The 11,219-nt window shown below is 40.6% G+C and overlaps 1 protein-coding gene across 1 annotated transcript; it reads left to right on the top strand.

Moving 5' to 3' along the window:
- The first annotated feature begins 592 nt into the window (after window positions 1-592).
- CCT2 (chaperonin containing TCP1 subunit 2) lies at window positions 593-11,219 on the top strand. The gene is made up of 16 exons (XM_071423444.1): window positions 593-746; window positions 1,500-1,574; window positions 2,023-2,088; window positions 2,182-2,293; window positions 3,112-3,188; window positions 3,899-4,011; window positions 4,553-4,755; window positions 4,947-5,047; window positions 5,128-5,255; window positions 5,667-5,770; window positions 7,296-7,415; window positions 7,973-8,101; window positions 8,210-8,313; window positions 9,318-9,417; window positions 10,119-10,260; window positions 10,911-11,219. Exons 1-16 carry the CDS (start codon window positions 744-746, stop codon window positions 10,939-10,941), a joined length of 1,608 nt encoding a protein of 535 aa, XP_071279545.1. The 5' UTR covers window positions 593-743; the 3' UTR covers window positions 10,942-11,219.

Here is an 11,219-nt window from a genome sequence, read left to right as displayed (position 1 = left end):
AATTCTTGAAGATGAGTCATACAAAGTAATACAGGTTGGGTTTGGGTTTTTTTCCTTATATGACCCGGTAACAGGCTTTGTGTAGAGGAAAAGCAGTGACAAAGCAAAGTTTAAGTGTTGTCTCACACTGGCAAAGCTGCCAGGGGAACAGTCACCAATTTTTCTGTATTGAATTGCAGCGTACGGAGTGGGATTGTGCTGGGCATCTCCTGTTCACGGCTTGTAACTGGAGCCGAGGTCTAAGAGCAGCCACCGGGGATGGGCTGGCAAGCGCGCTGGAGGCCGCAAGCAATAACTAAAAATGCTTTTGACCTGTCTGAGAACTGACCTCCAGGAATATCACAGAACCGCAGCATCATAAAATAGCTTTGGGTTGGAAGGCACCTTAACAATCACCTAGCTCCAAACCCCCTGCCATGGGCAGGGACACCTTCCCCTCGGCCAGGATGCTCAGCCTGGCCCTGGGCACTGCCAGGGATGGGGCACGCACGCTTTCTGCGGGCAGCCTGTTCCAGCGTAAGGAATTTCCTTCCCGCAGGGCTCCAAGGCACACAGCCCGGCCCGAGGGGCGGTGGCGCAGCCGCTGAGGGCGGCGGGCGCGGGGCCGGACTGCGGCTCCCAGCAGGCCGCGCGCGGCGGAAGCGGCGGCCGCAGTGACGCCATTCCGGGGGAGCTCGTGGGGCTGCGGCGCGGCGCGGGTTCTGTGCTGAAGGAGGGCGGCGGCTCCCGGCGGCACCGGCACCATGGTGAGCGGCGGCGGCTAGGCCAGGCCGGGGCAGGCCAGGCCGGGGTGCGGCGGGGCCGGCGAGGCTGCGCTCCACGCGGGCGGGCGGGATGGCGAGGCCTGGAGGCCGCGCCCTGCGTTTCCCCGCGCTGTGCTGGGGGCTGAGGCGGCGGGGCGGCCCCGAAGGTTCTGGAGCCGGGGCGGGGCGGGGCGACTCTGAGAGCTGTGGTACCTGTGTGCGGGTATTTGATCCTTCTTCATTTAAGGCCTTGGATGCTCTGCAAATGTTGGTCCTTAAAGGCGTGTATTGGTTACCGATATGATTAATTTGCCTTGATATGAAAGAAAAAAAAAAAAAAAAAAAGGGCGAGTCCGGCTCAGGTATCAAAACTCTAAAGGCATTGGGCAGTAAATAGAGTTGTTTTGGTTCTGCTGGTTGTGGCTGCCGTCGGGCTGTAGGCAAGGCCCGGCTGGTGGGCAGAGCAGCAGCGCTCGCATAGCCATGAAAGGATGGGCTGGTCGGGCCTGGTGTGCGCTGCAGTGTGCCAGCAGCTGCACTCGGCCTTGGAATCCTTCACTGGGCTGTGAGATTGCAGGACAGATGGTTAAGAACCTTGGCTATTTCTTAAATATATCTGTTATCACAACAAAATGGGGTATGGAAGTAATTTTATTTAAAAAAACATTGTTTAAGCTGTTAGGGTTGGGGATTTGCTTTTAGAACACATAGTTTTATTGAAGCTAAAACAATATTCTTACATTAACTGTGTTTTAGGCATCCATTTCCCTTGCTCCTGTGAACATTTTCAAGGCAGGTGCAGATGAAGAGAAGGCAGAAACAGCTCGCTTGGTAAGTTTAATTCTCTAAGAAACGGGTAGTACTTGAGGTAATTAAACTTTGTCTTTTCTATTACTAAAAATACTTTCACTATATCGTGATATGGAACTTCTATCTCTAACTGACTGTTCTTGTTGCATGTCTGTGAACAGAAGGGAGTTTTGTTAATACTAAAAATTAGAGAAAACCAAAGTCAAAACCAAAGTACCTTTACTGGAGCTCAGAAGATTGGTGGCATTTCTTCTGGCTTTGAGACAGACTTATGGTTTCTGGGAGGTTTAGGTATATTTGATCTGGTTATCAAAATTTAGCAGTTAAGAAACTTGCCTTAAGTTCAGTTAAGCCTCCGTGGAAGAGGTGGAAGGGTTGGTTAAAATGTTGAAAGCTATGTGATAGTGTATAATTCTTGTACTAGAGTAGAAATAAATTGTTCCCTGAGGTATATTTATTTCCATTTCAGTCATCCTTTGTTGGTGCCATTGCCATTGGTGACCTAGTCAAGAGCACCCTGGGGCCTAAAGGCATGGTAAGACAGCTGCATGGGTAGTCATGCCCATTAATTTAGCTGTAATAGTCACAGTGCCTTTTCAAGCAGTATGCTAAATCTTACATCTTGTAGGACAAGATTCTTTTAAGTACCGGGAGAGACAGCTCTGTCACAGTTACCAATGATGGTGCAACCATCCTGAAAGCTATTGGAGTTGACAATCCAGCTGCCAAGGTCTTGGTTGGTGAGTTCTTAAAGGCTTGATATTTCTTAATTTGTAACTCTGTTGTGGTGTTTTTATTTGTTCTTAGAAAGTGTTCTTGAAATACTGTGAAAAATTGAAGGGAGGGGGAGCAGAAATCCTGAAGTAAGAAGGGCAGGGTACTGCAAGAGCTGTGGCATTCTGCAAAAGTAAAATTGTGGTGTGTGCTGCTCTTCAAAACTGGGTTTTTGTCTTCTTTTCCCTTAACCCTGCTGTGTCCCAGGAGTCAGAAGGGACAAAAGACAGCTGTATACCCCTCGTTTTGCAGTGGGAAAATTTGGAACAGAAATTTGTGCAGCAGCAGAGGTTCACTGTGTTTCTCCCAGATTTAAATCTCTGGCACTCAGTGAGCACTGTACTTCTGTACAGAGTTTACTGTTGTGAGTGACTGTTCTACTGTGCCACTGGTCCACTACTGGTGACAAGCAGGAGCCTGATCTATTGGGTGTTAGGTTTCCTAATGATGTTGTGTTTGCTGTGGCCAGTTTATCAGCAGTTCATGCAGCAGACCTGGTTATTATAGTCTCTGATCCTGCATCTGTACCTTAGAGCTTCTATCCAGTGTCCTTTTGATAACCATTGTTAGGATGGGGAACACAGGGGAGCATCTTGACCATCACCCGGCTGAAACTGGTTACAAATAAAGAGCAGGAGTTTGGAGGATGCCAAGTTTCATTTGCATCTCTTGTTTTTCTGGGGTTTTTTTAGAGTTCCCTCTTTACACAAAAAGTAAGATCTGATTTTTTGTCCAAATTAATGCATGAGAAAAATAGCATTAATAATGTCTTTTCCTTCTTCAGATATGTCAAAGGTTCAAGATGACGAAGTTGGCGATGGAACTACATCTGTCACAGTGTTGGCAGCTGAATTACTGAGGGTGATGTATTCTGTTTTTTCAGATGTTTGTCAGTGTACTTCTGTGGTGCCTCCAGTAGGAGGTGTGTTATCCTGTCTTTGTAAAGGGCTCCCATAGCATAGAAAGGAGTCGCTTGCTCTGTTGCTGGTGAAATTGATAGGGGGCAAAAAACCAGCCCTTAGGTATTGCATCATCATTTTTTTGTATTATTTTGGACTATTACTCCTTATATTATTTTTTATAAACTCTCAAGTATTTTAAGTTGACTCTTACTGCTCACTTTCTGGCTATTGCACTGAGCAGTGTGCAGCACTGCTTAGTTGTGAGTCTCAGTCCTCTGAAATCCATTTCCATAGGAAAAAAATCTTGCTAAATTCTGTTCTTTGCTCAAGGCCTGAATTCATACTGTTCATTTAAATTCTGTAGGGATTTTATGCTTGTGGAAGAATTTACACTGCCAAATTCTAAACCTGAAATTACTATGAAAGAGATTTGAGAATGACTAATTCTTCCTTGCAGAGCTGTGTCAGAAAGTCTGATCATCTCAGGTCCAGTAACTGGGATCAAGAGCATCTTAAAGAATGATCTATCAGCTTGCCAGTTCCACAGAAAAATAAAGATAACTTTCTTCAATTATATTTGAAATTGCATCCATAAATGAACATGTCTTTTCTAGTTAGTGTCACTATACTTTTTTGGGGGGGGAATAATTATTGATTTCATTTAAATAGGAGGCAGAATTACTGATTGCAAGGAAGATTCATCCTCAGACCATCATTGCAGGCTGGAGAGCAGCCACAAAGGCTTCAAGAGAGGCACTTTTGAAAGCAGCTGTGGATCATGGGTTAGTAATGCCCATTTGCTTTAACTTTATATAAAAAACTACTCAAGATCAAAACATCAATGCAAATTACAGTCCATTGGTAAATTCTTCACTCTTATTAAAGCAGTGTGAAGGCTGAGTTCCTGAATTTTAACAGTTGAGAAAAAAATACTGGGTATTTTTTCTAATGAGTTAAAGAAGCTTCACAATTATTTATGTGCAAAAATGAAATATAAGCTGTAATTTGCTCCCTGGAACAAAGATCTGAGCTGTTACTTCAGATTTTGTACTCACATTTTAAATATAACTATTTCCCATGCCCAGCACTTTGAAAGCACAAACTTTCTAAAGCTGAATGCAAAAATTCTCCTAACAAAACTTGTATTTCAAGTAGAAGGTTGTGTTCTGGGACAGGGGAGGGATTCTGTGCAGCATTCCTCAAAAGAAAATATGGTACATATAGAGATACAGGCCTGAAGAAGTGGGCAAAGACTCATGGTGGGAGCTAGTGGTAGTTAAGGCTTTCAGACTTTCCACTTTAACTGAGCTGTCTTTATTTTAGCAATGATGAAGTGAAGTTCCGTGAAGACTTGATGAATATCGCAGGAACAACTCTTTCATCAAAATTACTTACTCACCACAAGGATCACTTTGTCAAGCTGGCTGTAGAAGCTGTTCTTAGGTTGAAAGGTTCTGGTAATTTGGAGGCTATCCATGTCATTAAGAAACTTGGTGGAAGTTTGGCTGATTCCTACTTAGATGAAGGTAAGGCTTTGAGTGTTGATTGTGTATGCACTTGAGAAACAAAGCTGCTAAAGGTTGCACATCTATGTAAATTTGTTATATGAAACACTGTTATTATTAAATTGAATACTAAAGATGGGGGATTTTGTAATAACTAGTAATTGCTCTCCTTTTTTTATTTGAAGTTTTACAAGTCCTTTCTGTTACTACAGGCTTTTTGCTTGACAAGAAGATTGGTGTAAATCAGCCAAAAAGAATTGAAAATGCAAAGATTCTTATTGCAAATACTGGTATGGATACAGACAAGATTAAGGTATGTGACAGAACTACTGTTGAGAAACTGTGTTTTTGTAAATGGAATTTTGAGACTGAGCTCTTTTCTCTTTGATTTAGATTTTTGGCTCTCGTGTTAGAGTGGACTCCACAGCAAAAGTGGCAGAAATAGAACAGGCAGAAAAAGAAAAGATGAAGGAGAAAGTGGATCGTATTCTTAAACATGGAATAAATTGCTTTATTAACAGGTATGTATTTCTTGGGAAAAAGGGAGAGTTACATTACTTTCCATGTTGTTCTAGTTCACTCTGCTAGAATAGGCACTTAAGTGCCCAGCAGGCACTTAGGATCAAAGGACTAAGACCTTAAAGCATATGGCTGCCTGTGCTTAGTGTGGTAGTGTTTCTTCAGAGAAACATTTCAAAAAACTTAGTTTGATTTTTTTTTTTTCCTTAGCTTTGCATGTTTTCCTGTCACTACATTTGCTTTTGTGTTGTGTTAACATTCCATGTGTGGCCGATGCTTCATCCATTGACTGCTTTGGTAGCTTTCAGAAATCTGTCCTGTGTCCATGCTACTGAGAAGCTGGTGTCTTTTGTTACTGTGTTATTTTCAAAGGTTTGTTCTGTGTGTGATGGTGAGATGTGTTGTAATTTTAGACAGCTGATCTACAACTACCCTGAACATCTCTTTGGAGCTGCTGGTGTCATGGCTATTGAACATGCAGACTTTGCAGGTGTAGAACGTCTGGCTCTTGTCACAGGTGTGTAGAGTATTTTGTTGTATGAAACTAGGAGGGGCACATTATTTGTCTGATCATTAGTAAACATTAAACTTACTTCAACATACTTCTTCAGCATCTGTGAATAAAGGATCCTAACACAAAACATGGGAAACAATTTAGCAACTGAGTGCCAGTTGGTAACCTTCTTTCATATTTTAAAAATATTTTCAGTTAAGTTCCTGCTTGATAAGATTTTGATGTTTGTTTTCTAAAGAAAAGATGAAACTTAGCAACAGAAAAAATAACTCCACAAGTTAATACTAACAGTACTTTATTCTGTGATAGCAATTGGTTTAAATGGCTGTTGTTTGACTGTAATGATAGAGAAGACTAAGGAGTCATCCTTTGTTAAAAATGTGGGCCTGAGTTTTTGACTTGAGGAGGATCTTAAATAACCTGAACAACCTGGATATTTTGGGTAGTGGTCAGCATAAATGTGATTTTAGTAATTAATGAAAATGAGACCTCTGGAATGCTACAGATAATTCTCATTGCTGAAGTCATAGACAGTTAACTGGGACATCATAGTTGATTTTGAAAGTGATCAGGAGGATGAATTTGCTTTGCAGGAGAAAGGAAAAGACACTGACTTGCTTATCTTAGCAAAACTGAAGTAGCAACTGCATGTAAGTGTCAGTAGGCACATTGACACTGGCAAATGTGTGATTGAGAGGAACACTGCTTACATTCTGAAAAAATTGAAAGCAGACTTTCTATGCAGAGCAAAAGGGCCTTGTCGGACCACATGGCTTGAATAGTATAGCTGAAAAAAGGACAAGTTTTTAATATACGCAAACTCTGCTCCAAGTCTTGTTTTTTCTTGTGGTGCTGCAACTACACAGTGCTGCAAACTACTGTGGGATTATTGAGCCCACATGGGGAATGCATACATGTAAAGAGTTTTCTAATAGGAAGAGGAAAGAACTGGAACAAGAACTAGAATGATGTTGTGTTCAAAGCCATTTTGGTTGTTGTAGCGCTTGTTTTGTTTATGGTACAGCAGTTTACAGATCCTGCACAGTATTGCTGCTGCAGCATGGAATGGGACTTGCCATGCAGGAGAATGGTGGTTCTCAGCCATCATCAGGCAGGCAGAAGGAATACTGTCACAAGCTTAAGTTTTAAAGCATAAGAGACTTCATTTAATATTTTATAAATACTTAATCAGTCAATACTGTGAAAACTTGAAACATACTGATATTTTAATGCTACAAAGATGAATGTTTATTCTGTTATCAGACACAACTCACAAGCATTTTAGTCCTTGTGATGTGAAACAAAACAGGTGTTTTAAGGATTTATCAGCATTGGTTGACGTTTTCTGGTGCCACATGCTGACGTGAGACAGTCTTGGCTTATCAGTAATTTTAATTTAAATTTATTTGGGGGCAATTATGAAGCCTTTTTTTTCCAACCCCTGCCTCCCCCCCCACCTTGGTTAGACCTTTCCTGAAAGGATGCTTTCATTGTGAGCTCTTATTTCTTTATGATCTTACACTTGCAGGTGGTGAAATTGCTTCAACCTTTGATCACCCTGAGCTAGTAAAACTAGGAAGCTGCAAGCTTATTGAAGAAGTCATGATTGGAGAAGATAAACTCATTCATTTCTCTGGAGTAGCAATGGGTAAGTGTTTTATCACTAACAGTGTATTGTAACATTTGTGTTAACCCTCTGCTAGTGCTGTTCAGTTTCCAGTAATGCATAGGAATTCTGTAATGATTTATGTAACTGTTTCTATTAAAGCCTTGCTTTTCAGTAAAAGTCGTGCACAGTTTCATGGTTGAAACTGGATGTTTCATGTTACGTACATGAACATATAATCATTTTTAAGGATGGGAACCATGGTTTCTGCTTTTGGAAATTCAGTTGACAAGAAAAGTAGCAATGTGTCATACTTGAAGAGCTTGTTCTAGTAAATGCCAATGCTCTAATTTTTAAGGAGTTTTGAGGCAATATTAATTTTCTGTTAAATTAAATATGGTGCTGTGGAACCAAAGCAATAGCACTGTGCACATAATTTCATTCTGTCTTTGAAATGTCATCATGTTTTCTTTTGTTCCCAAAATTAAGTAATACAGAACTTGACTCCAGTGATAGCAGAACCATGGTAAATGCTTTGTGATAGCCCATTTTTGTGTCCTGGTTTCTCTTTTTAATCCTTTTACATGTGTGCTTTCTAGGTGAAGCTTGCACCATAGTTTTGCGTGGAGCCACCCAGCAGATTCTGGATGAAGCAGAGAGGTCTCTGCATGATGCTCTCTGTGTCCTGGCCCAGACTGTGAAGGACACAAGAACTGTGTATGGTGGAGGTGAATATCAGATTCTTTGTACCTGTACCTTCTTTGTACCTTTGTACCAAATACATTTGGTATTACTGAAGTTTGGATATGTAACATCTGTGTATCTTCAATGAATAGGTTGTTCAGAGATGCTGATGGCTAATGCTGTTGCAGAACTTGCTGTCAGAACACCTGGCAAAGAGTCTGTTGCAATGGAGTCCTTTGCTAAAGCTTTACGAATGGTAGGTTTATTTAATCATGTTGCTGGGCTAAGACACAAAGTTTCACGAAGTTTACTAACTTGTGACATCAGATATTTGCTTCACTTTAAAAATTTTGGTTGTCCAAAGTAAAGAAGTGAAGTTTAGCAACACATCTTGGATAAACGAAGGGGGAAATTGGTTTTTTATCTTAGGAAAAAAGTACTGGTGTTTTAATAATTCTGCATGTTACAGGATTGTAAATGTTCATATGCTAACCCTCCTCTAAATGGTTCTTGCTCACCTTACCTGCTGGTTAAAAGTGCTGCAGAAATAGCACATAAAAATCTCATCTTAGATAGCTGAAAACTGATTCAGAAAAGAGCAACCCTTCTGTTCCATTGATGCTCTAGTGCTGTTTGAGTGTATTCATACTCTAGTACTAGCTACAAATTTCTGGTCTTGCATTGGAGATTGCATCTTAGTAGGAAATGAGTGTGTCACAAGAAACATTAATAGAATTGTGATAACAGACTGTCAGTTTGAGGAAAAAATTTACTTTCTGCAATTTGAATTAGGGAAAACCTTTCTCCCAAGAAAATTAAATTCAAGAGCATAGTAACACTTGGCATTATCTCTTCAGTCAGCACATGCAAGTTTGCACTGCTGTCATGGAAACAGTGAACAGAATGGTCAGGTAGTTAATGCTTACCAGCAGACTTGTGCTTTTTAAATGAAAACATTTCTCCATTTGTAGTCTGACATGATAAAATGACAAGATTCTTTTTTTACTTCTGTCCATGTAAAATGAGCATACAAATTGCTAACATGCTTCTGTCCTCATAGGTACTTTCTTACAACAGAGTCTTGAAATTCTTAGAAAGGTAGTTTGGGTCTTTACTTATCACAGTAAACAGATCATCTGGCATGTTTCTGAAGCATCTTCTTGAAATTCAGTTGTAAACTGATAACATCAAAGTATGTTTCATGTTTGCAAACAATCAATCCCTATGTTAATTAAAAACAACCTATGTTTATCCCCTTAGATCCCAACAATAATAGCTGATAATGCTGGCTATGACAGTGCTGATTTGGTTGCTCAGCTCAGAGCTGCTCATAGTGAAGGGAAGACTACTTATGGACTGGGTAAGGGGATCAGTTTTACTTCTGTGTTTGAATTGCTGTTTGGCCAGGTCCTTTGGGCTCATTAAAGTGGTTCATGTATGTCTGTCATGTATATTCAGCAGGGAGAGCTGAGTATGTTGGTTTGTTTGCTTTGCATAGAACTTTGTGTACAGCACTATATTCCTTTTGTTCTACCAGGCTTTTGACAGTAGAGTGAAAATCTTCGTTTCTGAAATGCATGGTTTTCACCTCTAAAAAACACTACCCTTACACTGAGTCTAGTTATAGGAAGCTTAAAAATAAAAACATTGTTTTAAAACCAGCAACCAGTTAAAAACCCAGAAGAACCAAACATCCTTCCTTTTGCCCCTTCCACCACCCCCCAAAAAAACCCAAAAAACCCAAATGAACAACAACCACAGAGTGGTGGAGAAGAACCCTGAAGTTAATGTACCTAAGGACATAGTGCTGAGTCCTGTTGGGATCTTGTCTCCTCATCACAGTGTATAAAGTTTTTATCATCAAGTGTTTATATGTAATTGCAACATTAGGCTTTAATCAGGACTCTTGAGGTAGAAGACTTTATTTAATACTTCCCTAACTATCAGTGTAGTTCATTTGAGCAGGTAAGTTACTGTGCTCTCAGCTTCTTGTAATTTCCTTAAAAAATGCTGAGTTAAAAAAAACAAAAAAAACACCTCTTAATGTATTTCTTCTTCCAGATATGAAAGAGGGTGTCATTGGGGACATGTCTGTTTTGGGAGTAACAGAAAGTTTCCAGGTCAAGAGACAAGTGTTGCTGAGTGCAGCTGAAGCAGCAGAAATGATTCTTCGTGTAGATGACATCATTAAAGCAGCACCAAGGTATGATCAGAGTATCTGCATGGTCAGTCACAGTGGTGCAGAGTAAACCTTCTTCTGTGGAGGAGTAAGGATGCAGAAAAGTCTTGGTCTAAAAATGCTTTACTTGAAAGGGAACCTGACATGTGACATGCTGATGTTCATATTAGATAATTTTACTGCATTAGCAGTGTCATCAGGCCTTTAGAGCCATCAGCAAACTTAAATTGCTGTGCCTGAGTAATGCCTAGTTAATCCTGGGTCACCACTAAACATCTGCACAAGTGGCTGACCAAAATGTAAGGGATCGTGCTTTCTTTTTTCTTTTGGCAAGAATTATAGTGAAATGTCCAGCTGCTTCTGAGGTAGAATCTGCAGCTAAAACAGAAACATGTTTCTTAAAAGGTTTGAGAAGAATTGCCACTCATAGGCAGGTTATCCTCTGTGGGCCTGCTACCAGGTAGTTTTCATGGCTTTTTGAATCAAAAGATTTTTTTTTTTTAGCATGGTCATGGGTGGTGTGTTAGCTTTGAGGTGGTACTGTTTTTGTGCTGTGAGATAAAGCTGTCACTGAACACAAAACACTAACTAAAGATTAAAAATAAGGGTGGGTGAGGAGGGGCTGGTGGGCATCAGTGTGGTGGGAATTTTCTGATTTTTCTTTTTCTCCCCAGAAAACGTGTACCAGACCATCGCCCCTGTTAAATTTTCTTCAGTACCTGAGGATGTGTGGACCAGATCTCACCTAGTAATTTTTTTTAATGGTCTAGTTTTTGTGAGGTTATGGAACAGAAGCTTGAGACAAACAGATCTCCATCAATGGCACTGTCTTCAGTTGGTTTTTACTTACTGGAGCTTTTGTGTGTTGTGTGGAAGAATTCACTTTCAGGGGTGTATAAACCAGGGGTTTTATACAACCCTATTCAGTCTGTTCCTTCCAGGTTCCACTTAAAATACACAGTAATAAAAAAAAATTCAGATTC

Source organism: Agelaius tricolor, unplaced genomic scaffold, assembly GCF_023055355.1.
Source record: "Agelaius tricolor isolate 1412-34295 unplaced genomic scaffold, bAgeTri1.0.p SCAF_3, whole genome shotgun sequence".
Lineage (NCBI taxonomy): Eukaryota > Metazoa > Chordata > Aves > Passeriformes > Icteridae > Agelaius > Agelaius tricolor.
This window is presented reverse-complemented; position numbering and strand designations above follow the sequence as displayed.